This window comes from Polypterus senegalus, chromosome 1, assembly GCF_016835505.1.
Source record: "Polypterus senegalus isolate Bchr_013 chromosome 1, ASM1683550v1, whole genome shotgun sequence".
NCBI classification, from domain to species: Eukaryota; Metazoa; Chordata; class Cladistia; order Polypteriformes; family Polypteridae; genus Polypterus; species Polypterus senegalus.
Genome location: NC_053154.1, coordinates 226820902 through 226841387, shown reverse-complemented (window position 1 = coordinate 226841387; position 20486 = coordinate 226820902). Strand labels below are relative to the sequence as shown.

General features: G+C 40.1%; 1 protein-coding gene across 1 annotated transcript in view; it reads left to right on the top strand.

Annotated features, from left to right (window-relative positions):
- hpdl (4-hydroxyphenylpyruvate dioxygenase-like) overlaps positions 1 to 19883 on the top strand; it is a 30376-nt gene extending 10493 nt beyond the window's left edge. The window contains exons 4-5 of the mRNA XM_039769755.1: positions 6200 to 6342; positions 19492 to 19883. Of these exons, the coding sequence (XP_039625689.1) occupies positions 6200 to 6342; positions 19492 to 19660 (312 nt within the window). The 3' untranslated portion in view covers positions 19661 to 19883. The remainder of the gene's footprint in view (positions 1 to 6199; positions 6343 to 19491) is intronic.
- Positions 19884 to 20486: the final 603 nt, after the last annotated feature.

Genomic DNA, 20486 nt, shown 5'->3' with positions numbered 1-20486 from the left:
TAACATAAATCAAACAGTCCTCTTTGTATTTAGGGTTTTCATGGAAGGACCTGATGATGATGGTCACGTAGACTTCTGGCTTTCAGTCCATCAATGTTGGTGCATCATGATGCTTTGAGTAGGTGGTGGTGGCGCAGGCCGCCACCACAAAGAAACCGGAAAAAGAAACAGAAGAGAGAGTAGGGGTCAGTACGGATTTTAGAGCCACCATGAATAGTTATTATGAAGAATTGAACATACAGAGTATCAGGATTAAGTTAAAGTGAAGTTATAAAAGGCCATGTTAAAGTAATGTGTTTTCAGCAGTGTTTTAAAGTGCTCTACTGTATTTGCCTGGCGAATTCCTATTGGCAGGCTATTCCAGATTTTAGGTGCATAACAGCAGAAGGCCGCCTCACCACTTCTTTTAAGTTTAGCTTTTGGAATTATAAGGAGACACTCATTTGAAGATCTAAGGTTACGATTTGGAATATAACGTGTCAGGCATTCCGATATATAAGATGGAGCGAGATTATTTAAGGCTTTATAAACCATAAGCAGTATTTTAAAGTCAATCCTGAATGACACAGGCAACCAGTGTAGTGACATCAAAACTGGAGAAATGTGTTGGATTTTCTTTTCCCAGTTAGGATTCTAGCAGCTGCATTCTGCACTCGTTGCAAATGATTTATGTCTTTTTTGGGTAGTCCTGAGAGGAGTGCGTTACAGTAATCTAGTCTACTGAAAACAAAAGCGTGAATTAATTTCTCAGCATCTTTCAATGATATAAGAGGTCTAACTTTAGCTATGTTTCTTAAGTGAAAAATGCTGTCCTAGTGGTCTGATGAATATGCGATTTAAAATTCAGATTACAGTCAACGGTTACCCCTAATTTTTTACTTCCGTCTTAACTTTTAATCCTAGTGCATTAAGTTTATTTCTGATAACCTCGCTGAATCCATTATTGCCAATTACCAAAATTTCAGTTTTCTCTTTATTTAGTTTGAGAAAATTACTATTCATCCATTCAGAAATACCAGTAAGACATTGTGTTAGTGTATCGAAAGAGTCGGAGTCATCAGGTGCTATTGATAAGTACAGCTGTGTGTCATCAGCATAGCTGTGGTAGCTCACGTTGTAACCTGAGATAATCTGACCTAACGGAAGCATGTAGATTGAGAATAACAGCGGACCCAGGATAGAGCCTTGTGGAACACCATATCGGATATCATGTGTCTTTGAGATTTGATTACCACAACTCACAAAGAATTTTCTCCCTGCCAGGTAGGATTCAAACCAATTTAAGACACTGCCAGAGAGGCCCACCCATTGACTAAGGCGATTTCTAAGAATATTATGATCAATGGTGTCAAATGCAGCACTCAGATCTAAGAGGATGAGAACAGATAAATGGCCTCTGTCTGCATTTACCCAAGTCATTTACTACTTTAACAAGTGCAGTTTCTGTACTGTGATTTGTTCTGAAGCCTGACTGAAAGTATCAAGAATAGCATGTTTATTTAGGTGGTCATTTAACTGCATAATGACTGCCTTCTCTAGAATTTTACTTAAGAAGGGCAGGTTAGAAATGGGTCTAAAATTTTCAAAGGCAGAGGGGTCAAGATTATGTTTCTTAAGAAGGGGTTTAACTACAGCAGTCTTAAGACAGTCTGGAAAGACCCCGTATCTAATGACAATTTACTATGTCCAGAATATTGTCAATTAGACGCCTGATATTTCTTTGAAAAACCTGGTTGGTATTGGGTCAAGGACGCAGGTGGAGGTTTCAGTTGAGAGATTATACTATGTAATTCAGGTAAATCTATCCTGGTGAAAGCATTTAATTTGTTTATAACGGAGTACCGGGGCTTTGGAGGTTCTGCAGTGTTGGGGAGATATACTATGTTATCTCTAATATCATTAATTTTTTGAGTGAAAAATACAGCAATGTTCTCACAGGTTTCACTGGAAGTATTCTGGGGGCATTCCTTTGTGTTACCTGGGTTTAACAGACGGTCAATTGTTGAAAATAAGACTCTGGGATTACTAGCATTGTTATTTATAATATTAGAGAAATAGCAGTGCCTCTCAAGACGGACAGTGTTATTGTATTCTGTTATTTTAACTTTTAATATTTCATAGTGGATAGTTAGTTTAGTTTTCCTCCATTTACGCTCAGCTCTACGACATGTTCTTTTAAATCAGACACTCTTTGGGTCTTCCATGGAATAACAGTACTAGAAGATTTTTTAACTGTCTTTTCAGGTGCAACTATGTCAACAGCAGTTCTTACTTTAGAATTAAAGTTTTCCACTTTACTATTTACATTATCCTCGCTATTATAGCTGGCATTATAAACGGACTGATTGCTTAGAATAGTTGTAAGCTTTAAAGCTGCTGATGAGTCAAAGAAGCGTTTTTTAACAAAATGCTTCTCATGAGTTTTCTATCTTTATTTCTATATTAAATAGTAGAAGGAAATGGTCTGATAGACCGATATCAGTGACCTGCTTTATATCAACTTTAAGTCCTTTAGTAATCACTAAGTCTAACGTATGACCTGCTTTATGTGTAGGCTGATTTACGAGCTGCCTCAAATCAAAAGAGTCCAGGAGGTTCATGAATTCCTTTACCTTTTGGTCACACTGATTGTCGACATGAAAGTTAAAGTCGCCGACTATTAAGAGTGCATCATAGTTTGTAACTAAAATTGACATTAAGTCAGAGAATTCCTCAAGGAAAGACGCGTTATATTTAGGAGGTCTATACACGGATAATACGAGAACGTGAGAATCTCCATGAATAACAACGGCGAGATACTCAAAGGACTTAAATTTACCAAAACTAACATCTTTACATTTTAATCGGCTCGAGTAAATGTTTGCCAAACCGCCCCTTTTTCCCCTGGCGGTCGGCACGAGTAAAACTGTAATCCGGAGGCGCAGATTCGATTAAAACTGCCGCCCCAGTCTCATTATGTCTCATTACTGTCCGGCTGCTAATTAAGGAAAAAACAACTAAGGCCCTGAGTCAAGCAAATTAAAGCTAAGGCTAAAGAAGTTAATTAGCATCAAAAACTGGTTACTAATTAAGAAGATGGTTAGAATGAAAACCTGCAGCCACTGTGGCCCTCCAGGACTGGAGTTCGACACCCCTGCTGTATGGAATAGTCAATTTATATCAAAACATCATTCCTTTATATTCTGGAGGAGTTCCATCTCTGATAAAAAATCATAAAGTGGATACTTGCCCATTACATTTTCCTTTATCTAGCATTGCGTTCTCCAGCTAAAGAACAGACAGTTGTTTTTACAGAGGTAAATGGTCCGGTTTCTTCCTGAATATAGCAGGTGTTGCTCTGATATACTGTACCTGTAGAGAGGGTTTGAACTAGATCGTAAAAGCTCTTCTTTTCAGAAAGAAGGTTGCAGATGCCTATGAGTCTGGGAAGGGATTTAAAAATATCTCCAAACAATTGGAAATCAACCATTCCAGTGTCTGGAAGATTGTCTGCAAGTGGAGAAGATTTTATACAACAGCCAACTTGTCCAGGCCAGGCCACCTCAGTAAGTTCAGCCAGACAGAAGAATACAGGATGTCCATTGCACAAGCTGTTGACTTTCAAAAACCTGTCTTCTGATTCTGTTGTGGCTTTGGGTCTGCCAGACTTGTTCTAGTTAGAGAGATAAGAAATTGCCCAATTCACTGAATATCCCATGGAAATCAATCATTGAGAGATCAAGCTAGATAGATAGACAGATAGATAGGTAGATACTTTATTAATCCCAAGGGGATGTAGCTAGTATGGCACAGTTGTAAATTTGCTTCATGCAAGAATAAGATTGGTTAGGGAGGCTACCAAGAGGTCTATAACTCTTTAAGGTGTTACAAAGAAATTTACATGGATTGATTTATGAATAATTATGTTAGCTAGAATTCTCATTGGGGGCTAGGCCTTGGAACCCTTGCAGATTTTTTTTTTCCTCCAGCGTAGGTGGATTTATTTGATGTTGTTTTTTCTATCCTCCTGGCCATTTGATCTTACCTTGTTGTTTTGTTAGGTATTCTTTAATATTATTGCTTATTTTTAATTATTTTCTGTTCTTGTAACTTACTCTTTGTCATCTTGTAAAGTACTTTGCGCTACATTGCTGTATGAAAATGCACTATATAAATACATTTTGTTGTTGTTGTTACTGTGGCTACCTGGGTGCGTCAATAGTCATAGCTTTATAGGAGAGTGGCAATGGCAAAGCCACTGTTTATTTTAAAAACAAAGCACATTACATCTCCGCTACAGTTTGCCAGATGACTGGAGGAAGGTCTGATACCATAATTGAGCTTATTGGCCATCTGAGTGAAAGCCGAAAAGCCAAACTCTACAACAACAATACCCTTTCCCCAACGTGAAGCATGGTAGCGGCAGTATCGTATTATCGGGATGCTTCTCTACATCAAGCTCTGGAAAGCTTGTCAGAGTGGAGGGTGAAGTGAATACTGCAAAATACAGGGAAAATATAGGGAAGTCATGGAGGAAATATGATGCAGTCTGCAAGAACTCTACATCTTGAGAGATGATTTGTTTTTAAGCAAGGCACCAACTCTAAGCATAAATGCAAAGCTACACAGGAATGGCTTAAAAGCAACAATGTTAATGTTGGAGTCAGAATCCAGATCTCAATAGAACTGGGAATTTGTGGCAGGACTTGGAAAAAGCTGTTTACTCACAATCCCTATGCAACCTGACAAGAGTTTGAGCAGCCATATAAATACAAACAGGAACAAAATATGATGTTCATTCATTGGCCAACAGTCCTCTCTTCATTTCAAAAACTCAAGGGATATGTCATGAGATTCTTAACTGTTATTTGTTTTTATTATTGTGATCATTTACTACACTTGTCAAACACAGCTGCAAGTGAAAACAAGTTGGTGTGTTCTAGTAAACAAATGCAGGACACACATGTAGTGTTTGTTACTATTAGCCCATTTCTGAAATGTGCAAAAACACACAGTAGTTGATCAATATCGGTACTCCAGCCCTTTTTTATTGGCCAGTTAGGAACAATGTTTCTAGGGATTTGTATTTCTCCAACACTTGTATCCATAGGCAAATTGACAGCTTTCTTTGATTTGAGGCATTAAGAGAGAGGGAATTAGTTACAATAAAACTAAAATACTCCTGATTATTATTCATCTTTAGCTAATACTGTGCAACTTCTCTTGATCTTGAGTTTCTGTGACATTTTAATTTCCCTTGGGGACAAATAAAGTCTGTCTCTCTGTTATTTAGGCACAATGCAGCCAATCTCACTTTGTGTTTACTCTTGGAGAATATATTGTATTTTATGTACTATGGATAAAAGTAATTTTGTTAAAGTCATTGCATTTAGATTAATATGTTAGCTCATTTTAGATATTTGTTGTTATTAAAAACTTAGTTATGCATTGTTAGTGTTTAGTTTTTAGGTTTTTTTGGTGTTTTTAGTCCTACTGTTGCTTCAGATGGTGAGGACAGTTATTAGTGGACTTTTGGCCTTTATTAAATACTAGCTGTACCCCATGGCTGCGCCCACATAGTAATGAAACAGGACAAACTTTACAAATCAATAGGCATTGGCACTATATCTGATCGAGGCTGGCGAGTGAATGAGGAAGGCCCCCTCTAGCTTTGATCTCGCCCTTAACAATCTGACACTCTCTTGGATGCACTCCAACATGTGGCGAGGCGTATAAATACATCGGACACTATGTGCATAAATACATCGGTACCGCAAGCAAACTGTAATACTTAGCGTGATGAGAGAAGTCGCAAAATCAACCGGAGAGTTCAAGCAGGCGGACATACGGAAAAAACGCGTTAGGACCACAAAATGTTTAAAACTGTTCCTTAGCGAGCACCTATGGGCCAAGGGTAACCTACATATCAAATTTCAAGTCCCAAGTCCTCATGGTTTAGGAGATTTCGTGATGAGTGAGTCAGTGGTATTTGACTTTTATATATATATATATATATATATAGAATATGTGACACAGTATGTTAGTGTCAGAAAATGTATAATATTAAAGTGTGTGTATTGTTTCCTCCATTGTGTACCTTTCCATATAGTGATCTCAAATTGCTGTTTTAGATGCAGCTAAGTTTAATGCAGTTCTGCTTACCAATATGTTTTTAATCTATTGATGTTCAAATTTCACATGTTGTTTGGATTTTGTGCAGTTTGAGAAGGCACAAGAGATTCAGATGGCAGGGTATGATCCTTGTCTGCTCTCCAAGTTTGGAATTCTTTTAGACACCGAAGTGGAGGAACATGCAAAAAATGTGTTTCAAGTGGGAAGTCAAAATGTGAAGGATACACAAAGGTAGGTGGTTGTTGTCTAACATTGTTAAATTCACTTATTTTGCTTTCAATTCCTAAAACCCAATCCCTCAATAGTACATTAAAAATAAATTGACAGTTGGTTAACTGTTCATTAATGCTCTTTTCTCTTTAGTGTTTTATTTTTCTGGAAATGTACAAATAAGCTGTTTATTCTTTGTTGATGAAAATGATTTGACTTTGCTTGGCTTTTAATGTTTTAGATAAATCAATTACATTGTTGGGAATATATTACTAATTGTAACCTTCTACAAAGTATAACTTTTAGCAAGAGAAATGACTTCTAAGTTGTGCTTTCTAAACATTTTTTCTTCCAGGTTACTAGTACTTAAAGTCAGAAAGGTAACTGTCATATGCCATGACGCGTTCCTCTGCCTCGGAATGTTTCAAAAGAAAGCGTTGCCAGTTTCATAATGTGACTGGTTCATCTACAGGAATTGAAACCCCTTTTTTAATAGTTTCTCTTTGATTTTTTTTTTATGAAATTACATTGTTTCTTAAAGAGTATTTTTGATGTGGTTAACCAGCATTACTTTGACAGGAGGGAAACAAATATAGTTGACTACAAAGTAACATTTATTTAAACAGCACATTTTCATACAAAGAGTCTAGCTCAAAGTACTTTACAAAAACATAAAAGAAAAAAATCAGCTCTCATCCATTGTTTTCTGAATACGCTGTAACAAAAGAACACAACAAGCATAAAGGTTTGGGGTTTCTGGCCCCGTATACTGCAAAGTATTCTGGTCAGTGCTTTTCATCAAATTACAACAGACAATGGTGGAATTGACGGGGCGGACAATTTATGGGGTGGGACTGGAAGTAGACCGACATAATGCTGTGAAGAAACCGTGGTGGTAGATGGGATTAATGATGTCATCAGAACAGGACCGGGGGAATGAAGGAACCTGGAAGTGGCTTGTTTCTCCTAGCAAGTCCAGGTGAATTCATGGTGGTGGTGCTTTGTTCCTTCTGAAGAAATAAAGTAAGAAAGGTTAGTACCCCATCGTTGTTCCCTGGTACGATATGCCACGGGTCATGCGGCCCGAACCGAGAGGTCGTGAACCCGGGAGAGAGCATCAGCGTTAGCCTGGAGGTTACCTTGGCAATAAGTGACAGTGAACTTACATGGCTGCAGGTCCAAAAATCACCTGGTGACTCGAGGGTTTGACTCCTTATGAACAGCCATCCACTGCAGGGCGGCATGGTCTGTCACCAGGGTGAACTCCCAACCCAACAGGTAATACCGCAGGTGAGTAACTGCCCACTTGATGGCCAAAGCTTCCCACTCTACCGCTGCATATTTTGTCTCCCGGTCCAACAGTTTCCGGGTTAGGTAAATGCTCTACACCATCGATGCTTTGGCTCAGCACGGCGCCTAGACCTGTGTCCAAAGTATCGGTCTGGAGAAGAAAAGGAACAGAAAAATCAGGAGTACTCAAAACAGGTGCCGTTGTGAGGGCCATCTTTAAGTTACTGAATGCTCGTTCCGTCAAGTCATCCCATACCACATGAAAAGGGGCCCTTTTGTTTGTCAGATTCGTCAAGGGTGCGGCTGTCTCGGAAAACCAGGGTACAAATTGGCGGTAGTAACTCGTTAATCCTAAGAAAGCTTACACTTGCCTCTTGGTTATCGGACGGGGCCATTCAAGGATGTCTTTGATTTTTGAACACTGTGGTTTCACCAGCCCCAAAGGTGGCCTAAATATCTGGCCTTGTTCAATCCAAAAAAACATTTCCTGGGATTGATATGGAGCCTGGCCTTCACTAGTGTCCGGAGGATGGAATAAACCTGCAACACATGCTCCTCCCAGGTGCCGGAAAAAATTACCATGTCATCGAGGTAGGAGGCACAGTAGGACTGGTGGGGCTTTAGCACTCTGTCTACCAGATGCTGAAAGGTCGCTGGCTCCCTGTGCAGTACAAATGGGTGAACCTTGTATTGCCAGTGTCCGTTTTGGGTACTGAATGCTGTTTTTTCTCTTGTGGTTGCTGTTAAAGGAATTTGCCAGTATCCCTTAGTCAGGTCAAGAGTAGTCAAATAATGTGGCGTACCCAGTTGCTCAAGGAATTAATCCACGTGGGGCATTGGGTAGGCATCAAATTTGGAGACCTGATTGAGACGCCGAAAGTCATTACAAAATCTCCAGGAGCCATCTGGCTTAGAAACGAAGACGATGGGACTGGACCATGGGCTGTGACTCTCTTCAATGATGTCCATGTCCAACATCTGTTGAACTTCTAGTTCCACCTCCGCACGTTTTGCCTCCGGGAGACGATAGGGCCTTTCCCTGACTACCACCCCGGGGTCCGTCACAATGTCATGTTGAATCAGCAAGGTGCGGCCGGGACGGACAGGATCGCACTTTCCAGCTCCAGTCGCTGGTGGGGAGTCAGATTGTGTCCGAGGTTAAGGTCTGATTTTTTCGGGAGAGGGTTGGACCGGTGAGAGGGTGGTCTTCCATATAACTCCACGGTTTCAGTAAGTTAATGTAATATACCTGCTCACTCGGTCGACGATTCGGTTGTTTCACCAAATAGTCGACAAGCCCTTTTCTCACTTTAACCTCATAAGGGCCTTGCCAATGAGCCAACCGGTCTCCCGGTTGGAACTCTCACAGGCAGTGTTTTCTGTTATAGTTCTGCGCCTGCACTGCTTGAGCTCGCGACATGTGCTCCTTTAGGAGAGGTCGGATTTTAGCCAATCTATCACGTAATTGTGCGATATATTCCAAAATGTTGGTGGACCAAAGGGCCTCTCCTTCCCAACCCTCTTTTAGGATGTCCAAAATACCCCAGGATTCCATATAAAAGTTCAAAAGGGGAAAACCCCATGGAGGCTTGTGGCACCTCCCAATAGGCAAAAAGCACCAGAGGAAAGAGCTGGTTCCAGTTCCTACCGTCCACGCTGAGTACCTTGCGGAGCATCTGTTTAAGGATTCGGTTGAACATTTCTACCAACCCATCTGTCTGAGGATGATAAATAGACGTTTTAAGATGCTTAATGTGGAGTAACTTGGCAACCTCCCTGAACGTATCTAAAATAAAGGGTGTACCCTGGTCCGTAAGGACTTATTTGGGTATACCCACTCTGGGAAAAAAGCTCTACCAATTCCCGTGCAATAGTTTTTGAATTAACGGCTCGCAGGAGAACCGCCTCTGAGAATCGAGTTGCGTAATCGTCCATAACTAATATGTATTTATTGCCTTGCGTTGATGGTTCCTGGGGACCTACAAGATCGACACCGATCCTCTCAAAGGGAACATCGATGAGGGGAATCGTAACTAGAGGAGCATGGTCTATCCTGGGTATCTGACGTAGCTGGCACTCTGGACAGGACTGACAGAAACGTCGGACCTCCTCGTTGATTCTGGGCCAATAGAAATTTCATCCTCTCTAGGGTTTTCTCGATCCCGAGATGGGCGCCTAAGATGTGGGAATAAGCCAGTTCACATACCTCCCGCCAGTAGGTCCGCGGAATTAACAACTACTTCTGCACCTCACCTTCGTGTTCCGGTTGCAGGGAATTTTCTGGTCATGTGCCGTCAAAGGAAACAATAGCGTTCTTTGCAAACTTCAGGGAATCATCGCTCCACTGTTCTCTTTTGAAAGAAGCCGGCGTAGACCAAAACTGGTAGTCTATGCCGGCGAGCAGATCTTGTGGAAGCATCGGGTTAGGAGCTATGTGGCCCGGATCCTCACCTGTTTGTACTTCCGGGTCGAGGTCCGTCGCCGGAGAGTCATCCCCCTGGTTATCCACATCATCACTAGTCGCCGAAGAGCACAGCGTGGGAGCAGCTGGGATGGTGCCTTGTCCATCTATAATCAGACCCAACCTAGGTTTAGGAGTGGTCCCTGAGCCGACCAGTCTTATCCTAATATAACCGGAAAGGGGGGCTCGGGCAATACAGCAACAACCTGTTGTTTCGGGTCATCCTTCCAGGTTATAAAACATTTCATGAATCTATATGATCTGGTCTCCCCATGTATGCAGGTCATGCTTGCTTGTTGAGCTACTCACTATTGCAGTAGAACATAACGGCGAGCAACAATGGTGATGTTACTCCTGGAGTAAAATAATGCCACAACTGTTTGCTCGTTCACCAACACTACTGTATTTGGAACAGCCTGGGGATTCGACAGTACACAGTACCTCTCTCCTTTGGCCCAGGTGCAGTTCACAGGCTTGACATTCAATGGGCAGCCGGTAAGGATATGCCCTACCACGGCGCACCTTTTCTCTAGGTTTAACCGCAGCCTCCGCAGCATGACGGGTGGGCTCAAGGGTAGCAACATGTCCCTGTCAGACCCCGCAAGCAGATCTCTCTGACCCCCCAACTCGGTTCACCGCCAGCTGGCATTTCAAAACCTCCAGAAGGCCGTTCATATCCTTATAAGGATGTCTACGGACCTGCTGGGCAAGATACTCTGGCATGGCATTCAGTAACCCCTCACAGGCCACCTGCTCCACCACCTGGTGGGCCTGGTTGATGTCTGGCCTTAGCCAGCGCCCCAGCTTGCCCGAGAATTTGAATGTCTGGGTCCAGGCCGGGAGATCGGGGTCAAATCTCCAGTGCCGCTATTCCCTCACCTGCTGACCCGAGGTTATGCCGTAGCGGTTCAGTATCTCGGCCCGCAGGCGGTTGTAATTGATGGCTTCCTCCTCGGGGAGATCGTGATAAGCCCGTTGTGCAATGCCCTTCATGTACAGTACCAGTATGGACACCCATTCCGCCCTCGGCCACTGATTCCAAGAAGCAGTTCTCTCGAATATCATTAAATATAATTCAATGTTGTCCGACTCGGCAAGCGGGACAATTGGAGGAGGTGGAGGCCATGCAGGCTCCGGCTTTACCGCTTCTGCTGCCGCCAGCTGTGTTTTGGTCTCTGCCAGCACTGCCTTTGTGGCTGCTTGCTCCAGCTTCATGGACTGGAGCTTGTTCATCATCATGGTCAACACCGTATTCAAGTCCTGCCCTTCTGACATTCTTCGGGCTTGTATCCTGCTGACTACACCACTGTAACAAAAGAACACATCAAACATAAAGGATTGGGGTTCCAGGCCCCGTATACTGCAAAGTATTCTGGGTAGTGCTTTTCATCAAATTACAAGAGACAATGATGGAATTGACAGGCGGACAATTTATGGGATGGGACCGGAAGTAGACAGACAGAATGCTGGGAAGGAACCGTGGTGGTAGATGGGATTAATGATGCCATCAGAACGGGACCAGAGGGAAGGAAGGAACCCGGAACTGGCTTGTTTCTCTTAGCGAGTCTGGGTGAATTCACGGCGGTGGTGCTTCATTCTTTCTGAGGAAATAAAGAAAGAGAGATTAGTACCCCGAAGTTGTCCCCTGGTACGATATGCCACAGTCCCGGTTGGGTAAGTGGCTCCCTATTCGCTTATTCTGATTTAGTGTCTCTGATTGTTTGCTAGAACCTGTCCTGGCAGTACTGGTTGCAAGGCTAGAATGAGCCTCTTGAAGTGACAGTCCGTAGAAAGATGTGCTTGGACACATTATCTACGATTACACCATTTTAGAGTTGTGAGTCAACTTAATATGCACAATATTTGAATGGGAAAAAGAAAGCATTAATGTGATTTTTGTATTGGTGCCAAACTAGGGGTTTTTCAACCTCAAACAGTAGCATATTAATAGCAACAATTTTCAGAGTTAGACTTTTTTGGTAAAGTTGGTCATCAAGGGCCACTATGGTCTTTTTTTTTCATACCTCTATAAAGTGCATGACTGAATATATTTAAGTGGCAGATGATTATGTTTTATGCTTTAAAAACGCTGTAGGGGGGCTTTAAATTATGAAAGGGGATTTAACCATATCCATTTCTTATGTAAATACGCATTATTTATCTTTTATATACTGTACTGTTTTTTCATTATTATTCTTTTCTAAATTTGTTTTTCTTTGCATGTAACTACTTCTTTGACATGTATAAAGCACTTTGAGCTACATCCTTTGTATGAAAATAGGCTATAGAAATACATTTTGTTGCTGCCCTTTTATAAGATGCTTTTTATAATTTTCATGTCCGTCTGATGTCTGAATCTGCTCTTTCATTTACATGATCAAGTAGTGCTTGAGATTATCAATCATCCATCCATCATTCTAAACTGCTTGTCTGGGGCAGAGTCATAGGGCAGCTGGAGCCATTCCCATCGGCCATGAGGCACAAGGCAGGAACAACACCTGGACAAGGTGCCAGTAGATATCAGTCAGTACAGTAATTTGCGCCTGCTTGGGATATCCTACGAAGCCTAAGAACAAACACGTCTAAATTTGTACGCCTGTAATTGAACTTCAGTGCCTGAATGTGTAAGGCACCAACAATAAGAACTCCATCATAAGGCTGCCCTGTTTTATACAATTTGTAGTACATAGCTTCATTAATTAAAAGCCATGCACTGGAAATGGTGGTCCCATGCTTTTTGTAGAGTTTAAGAATGAATTTCAGAATTTAATTTAAAAAAAAAATCACTTTAAACCATTAAAATACAAAGGGAGACTATATGATGGCAACATATAACAAATAATAATTTTTTAATAAAATACATGAAAGCAATACAGAATATACACCACAGAATTAATAAATAAAAATGAACAAATCTAATTAAAATCTTGCTCAAATAAAAGTACTTGAATATTGACATCAGTTTGCCAGTTTTGATTAAGAGCAAATAGCACACTTTAGAAGCATAGTAATTAATGGCATGTGCACTAAAGGTTTTTTATATACAGTATATAAGCTGGAAAAGACAAAAAGAAGCATAAACAGAGCAAGGTTCTCTACCTGGTATATAAAGATTAATGATAGCAGGTAAGTGTGGAGGAAGTCATCAAGCAGAGCCATGAAAGTTAAGGTTTCTTTTTGGAACTGAATATGTTTTTAAGTAGGGAAGTAATGAGAATGGCACGCTGTTGAATGTTGATTAGCCCTAGCAAGTTAAGAATTTCACTGTATACATAAGAATAATGACCCTAAAGTCCCATAATGAAGAAAACTTAAGTCAGCTGTAATATTAGATCAAAACCATGAATGTGCTGTTTGAACACTGTGGGTTATTTTGGAACTCCTCTATACTAAGCATTTCATCAGTTAAGGCATGAAAAAGCAAGAGTTTTATAAGCACAGCTATTAATATATAATCAAATCACAGATCATATTTCCATCTAACACCTTAATATGGATATATGAGTGACATCTAGTAAGCAGCAAGTAGTTGTAAAGGAACTAAGACTAGAATATAGAATACAGTTGAAGCTGGAGAAAGTTGACTGACATACAGTAGAAGAACATTTAATATGTTTAGTTATTGTAGCTGATAAAGCAGCAACTTTCTGGGCAAGTCCATCCATCCATTATCCAACTCGCTATACCCTAACACAGCAGTCTGCTGGAGCCAATCACAACGCGCAAGGCACAAACAAACCCCAAGCAGGGCACCCACACACCAAGGACACACTAGGGACAATTTAGGACTGCCAATGCACCTAACCTGCATGTCTTTGGACTGTGGGAGGAAACCCATGCAGACATGGGGAGAACATGCAAACTCCACACAGGGAGGACCCGGGGAGCAAACCCGGGTCTCCTAACTGCGAGGCAGTAGCGCTACCACTGCGCCACCGTGCCGCCCTGTGACAGATGTGGAACAAACAGTTATAATAGGTAAACTTGAAATATGTGACCTATATTCTTATTTTCACTTTTATTACATTTCTGCCATTTTCCATACTTTTAATATGTTTTTGTCATTTTGTATACCATAAGCTTTGAATGTGTGAAACATGTAACTAAAAGGCACAGTCGTCCTGCGGGTGGGTTGAGAAAATGACAGGGAGTGCTCTAATTAAAATATTTAGACCTGGTGACTATTTTTATAATATGTCAGCTGGATATCTGGTGCATGTTTACAGTTAGATTACAAAAAAAGACAAATCTTAGTTAAAAGGTAGGAGTTTTTATTATTACAGCCTGGAATTAAAGCACATTTTGAAAACCAGTAATCATTGGCATTTGAAATAGCTTATGAATTCCAGCTTCTTACGAGGGAGGAGACAAACAGTTCAGAAAGGCAAACTCACTACAGGGGGTATGGTAATTAGCGGAGTCACTTAGAGATACATCTTAGAAGGACTATTATTCTTTCTAATAAAACATTAATAACTTTGATTCAATATAGTAAGTAAAGCTGTGAACGTTCCAGATGAAACCAATGGAGGAATAGTCAATAATGAGGTAATGCAATAAACATTTAAAAATATCCAGTTCATATGTGCTAGCTGGGAAATTCTCTAATTTCAAAATCCATCTAGTTTACATACACTCAACCAGGAACTAACCTTATAAAACAACTTAATTTTGGTGAGACAATCTGGCTGCTTGATGCATTCACTCACATACAGCACTGGTCAAAAGTGTTAGAACACCTCAGTTCTTTCAGTTTTTATGGAAATGCACCCAGTTTAATGTCTTAGTGTTTCATGAAATCAAATAAAAAAAACTAAGTCAAGGAATCATGAAGTGTACCAAAGTTTATTCTACCTTTTGATGAATCAAAGTAGCCACCATATAGCCATGTAGCCACCTGATATAACCGCCAGACTCTGGTAACGCTTTTGATTCAGAATGCCAGTCACTCTGTTCAAGTCACCAATTCTGCCTCCAGCAAAAGACCACCACACTTCCTCCTCCATGTCTGAGAGTTGGTGTCACACACTGAGGATCCACCCTTTCACCAACTCAATGGTGTAAGACAACCCTGCGTGATGAATCGAAGTTTTCAAATTTTGATTCTTCAGTCCATAAGACTTTCTTTAAGCTGGTATTTCAAGGCCCCAATTTTTGTCCTGTAAGCAGTGACTTTCTTGCTGCCACACAGCCTGTCAAACCTGCAGCACAAAGTCTCTTCACAGTAGTAACTGGGACTTGTTGGTTTCGATCACTGTTAAGCTGTGCTTGAAGCTGTTGTGCTGTGAGGTGCTTTTCATGCAAGCTGGTAACCCTTAGAAACTTGTCTTCTGATCGGGATATGACTTTGAATCTGTCACATCTCTTCCTATCCTAGTTTGCCAGTACCATTGTCCTCATTGCCACCTTCATTTTTTTTTCTCCAATTTCTCTAAATGAAATGCCAACACTTCTAAGGGTAATAATGCTTTGTGTTATTCAATTTGTTAATTGTCATTTTCTTGCCATTATCACTGGAGGAAACCTGAAGAATCTGCAAATGTGGGCAGTGCTTGGAAAATGCAGCTTCACAGAAATCAGTGCAAAGCACCATATGTAGGCCAAAAGACACAATACATGGACAAATACAGCACGGGTGATGATCATGTATTGGCAGAAGCTAGAAAAGATTTAGAGCAGGGGTGCGAGCTACTTTTAAAATGACCAGGTCAAAATGAAAATGATCTACCTACATATATATATATATATACTGAGTATCAGAGGTGGGCAGTAATGAGTTACATTTACTTGAGAAACTTTTTAAAAAAATTGTACTTCTAAGAGTAGTTTTACAGCACCATACTTTTTACTTTTACTTGAGTACATTTGTGAAGAAGAAACGCTACTCTTACTCTGCTACATTGGGCAACACTCAAATAGTTACATTTTCCATTAGATAAAGTCTGACAATTTTCAATCTGCTCTGTAGCGTTTGCTGTCAAGTTGCGCACACACCTTCCAAGGCGCTGCAGCTTTGAGGACAGATGTTGCATTTTTCATTTGAAAGCATTAACTGAGCTAATCATATTGACCATGGTTTTCTCTTTTCCTTCCAGCTGTAAATTAAGCTCATTCAACATGTTGGTGAGATTGGAAAAAAAATGCCAAGTCTAGCGGCCATTGATCGTTATTAAGTTGCTTGTATTCTGCATGTTTAATGACAAGGAGAAACTCCTTTTTCTCCAGCCAGGGGTCTTGAAATCTGAGCAGGAATTTTTCCCTAGCCATCTGCCTCAACGCAGGCATCTTTTATCATCTCTCCTTGGAAGGACTTCTTATGCTTAATGATCGAGTGACTCACCCGGAACGATGCTTCAATGTGTCTGCCTTTGCTTTTGAATTCAGCCGAGTGAGTTCCCTCTCATTTCTCTTTCTCAGATTGCTTTTTGGAAGGAAGTCAGTTTCGTAGTTTTTATGAACAGTTCGAAAGTGCCTTTCCACATTTTCCTTCTTTGGAATAGCAATGATAGATTGACAGATCAGGCAAACGCACTTCGATTGTGACACTGTGAGAAAAAAAAATCCTCTTCCAATTCCACATCCAGCCCATAAACAATTTTTTTAAAATCCCTTCTTTAGTCGATATAAATTGGAAGGCTAACTAGATCACTTAGATAGCCAGAGTTTTGCAGTAGCTCGTGCGGGATGACCAATGTGTTAGAAGAAAAGAGATCTCAGACTGGCCACCCTGTATGTCAATCAAGTGGCAAATGCCATAGGGAGAATATATGATAGACTAACATTTAAACAAATTTTTTTTTGAATGCCAAACGATCTACCTGCTTTTCTGATCTACCGGTCAATCGCGATCGACACATTGGGCACCCCGATTTAGAGATTTAAACTGATGCAACATTCTTATTATCTAAGCAATCATGAGAATTCATTGAAAAGGAAAATAGCATATTACATTTTAAAAAGTGTTCAATGCAAATCCAGAGACATTGTGTTAAAACTCTAACACACTAGTGAGATTGCATTTGGAACAATGTTTGCAGTTTTGGTAACTACATTACAAAAATTGTGCAGAAGAGAACAACTAAGTGCATCCCAAGACTAAAAGACGTGTCCTACTCTGATAGGTTAAGGGAATTAAAACACTTAAGCCCCCATCACACTACATAATTTTTTTTTTGCAATTTTCGGTTGTAGCCTTTATTGAATAATCATATTGTGTCGGTGACAGTTTCAGTGCATTTCTTTGATTTCAAGTCATCTAGTTTGACTCACACTAACAAAAGTCTGAAGGGAGAGGTTGACTTGTGTGTATACAAGAGCTAACAACCAATTAGCACTAACCTGGAAGTACATTGCATACATTGCGAGTTCAAGTAAGACAGGAAAATTAGTGTTTCGGCCACACAAACAAATAGAAGGCTTGTCTGTGTGTTTTTCGTAGCATGACAGAATGGAAACGTGAGGGTTGGAGGTATTGGACAGATGTTACAATTGAACTCGCCTCACCTTGAAAGCATTCATTCAGGCTGTCAGAATGTAGCGAGTTTGTTATCATTTTGGGAATGTGAAAGTGGAGTGAAAAGTCTTCACAGAAAAAATTCTAGTTGTGCAATCTGACATCCTCAACACAATGAGGTGCAGCAACTTCAGCTGTCAAGTTTGACATCCCCTCCAAGTAGAAGTCGTAAAGTATGACTCCAACTTTAGTGCTGAGCAGAGAAGGCTTTGTGCTGCTGTAATCCAGATGTTCCAAGTTCCTCAAGGCACACACAAACTTGACCTAGCAGAAAAATTTCAGATAAACAGAGAATCGGGTACTTCAGAGCCATGGTGGAAATTCAACAGAAGTACATTCCAGACAGACTTCATACAGAGTTTAGAGAATCGATCCATGTGGTTAAAGCTTGCAACTTCACATTTTACCATATTGGAAAAAGGTATTGGTAAATCTCTAGCTTACCCAAGTGAGTGGACTGAATGGCGTCCTTTTTTTATAAAATCTGTTTTAGATATATAGTTAGCAAGTTTGTGAGGTCACTTGCCTCATATGCTGAGCCACAGTGCTTTTTGACACAGAGTGAATGGAAAATTTATTAGCATACAAAAAAAAAATGAAAAAGTTTCAGTAGTATTTGGAGAATGTTTTTTTACAATGGAAAAATATTCTAAATTTACAATTTTTTATGAGAGGAGGACCAAAAGTTTGAAACAGTTTGATTAAATTAATGAAAGAGAAATTTATTCTCTGATGAACTGCAAAGCTCCGTTTGTTAGCACTTCACAACATAGTCACCACCTACTGTATGTCAATGCTCTTCATCATGTGATGAATCCATTTTTCAAAACGCTGAACATCTTTTTTCATGTTCTTGACATGTTGTTTAACTGCTTCAATAGCAAGGTACTTTGTGTAATCCAGCAGCTCATATAGGATCCTCAGGACTGGCAATTTTGGAAGTTCAAACATTTGCTCTGACCCTCAAAGTGCATGCAAAATGACAATTTGCTTCAGGGATTGATAAAATAGATCAGATCTAATCACAAATTCTATTTGTCTCTTGATGTTGATGTGTGGTTCCACGTCAACTGCTTGCTTAACAGCAGTGACTGTTTCATCTCCCATTGACATCCATGCATGTTCACTGCATAGATCATCTTCAGTGCTGAAATTTATGGTCAAGAATAACTGAAACCACTTGTGGATGCTGAGGAGGGTTGGTGCTTCATTCCTCAGATGATTTTGGAGCTCCTTGGGTGACTTCTTGGTTGAGTAACCAGACTTGCTTGATGATCACAGTTCCACACGCATGATTTTCATTCACAAATTTATTTCTCATTTCCATTTTTTATGTGCAAGATGACAGTGGAGAAAAGGATGGAACTTGGAAAGAAAAAAATTACATCGGCATATAAAAATTTTGACTCCCAAAAAAAAGTTTAGATTCTCCCCTTATATTATTTATTTGTTTTCATGTAACTTCTTATTAAATGAATGTGTTATATGAGCTAGATCAAACTTGCATGATTAGTAGTACATTTCTTGTCATTTTGTCTTTTGAACCATTCATGATGTAGTTAATTATAGCTGATACAAAAGATCATCCTAATGAGATAAATAAACCTGACCACCTTAACAAACAATGCCTTTCCAAGTTGTGGGGTCTTTTAAAAACGAGGATCTGGACTTCACGAACCTAAAGTGGGACCTGATACCTGATAGATAAATTAGGCAATTCAAAAGATTCTTCAACAAAATAAAAATCAGCCTATAAACTGTGATGTATACAAAGTTCTCCAAAGTGTTTGAAGAGATTGTACAAGAATTAGTGTCCAGGCAGTTCTGTTATTCGTTTGAATCTCTGTGATTGGTGTGTTCCGTTAATGGTGCTAACTGTGCTGTGTTTACTCTCGATTTGAACCAGGCATCTTCTGCAGATCTTCACCAAGCCCCTCTTCTCTGAAAACACTTTTTTCTTGGAGCTTATTCAACGGAGAGGAGCATCTGGCTTTGGAGAAGGAAATATCCGTGCTCTGTGGAGGTCGGTGCAGGCTTACATGGATTCTCGGGAGTTAGCTGAACACTCAAGATGAAGGGATGGGCGACAGGGCGAACAGCATAGCTGTAGTATGTGCCTCTTGCATACATTATTTTCAAGAGAATACGGTAAAACACATCACAGTGAGTTGTTTTCCGTAATTAGTGATATTTTGCTTTATGACTTCTTGTGTTTTTTTATCATGCACTGTACATGTATGTATTTCGTGAGTATAATGCTGTGGTAGAAGCAACATTAAATAAAATTTAAACTGGGAATGGTTTATTTTTTTTACTGAATTTGGGAACCTTTGTCTATCACCATTCTCAAATATGAATGTGTATGCGCATTAACAAACCAGTAGCTAGTAACTAACTATCCACCAGTCATTATGTGTGGTGAGCCAAAAAATAGACAGGGTGTAATCCTTGACTTGAACACTATGACAGAATATGAATATCAATGGCAATTGTTCACGTAAAGCAAATTAAGTGATAAGGCACCGGACTGTGCGACACTTGTACTTGTGGTGCAGGGTGTAGAGACAATGTCCTTTTAGTTTTACCACTTTTTGAGCAAAAAAAGATTAATAAATGTGCCAATCAGCTTGTCAAAAAGCTTGAGAGGCATAATAACATTAGAGGTAGAGCTATAGTCAATAAGAGGATCTGGGCATATGTGCTAGGTAATTCTAGATATTTAGAAGTTTGTCAAGCCCCAGGGACACTACTACCCCCAGGAGCGTGACCATATAAAATGGAAGAGGTATTTAGTAATGCTTGCCTTTAAAAGGCAGAGTTGGATAATTTGCTGAATTATATATGCACTTATCTATTTGTTGTACATACAAGCTGATAGAGGCCACCGAAATATCGTTATTA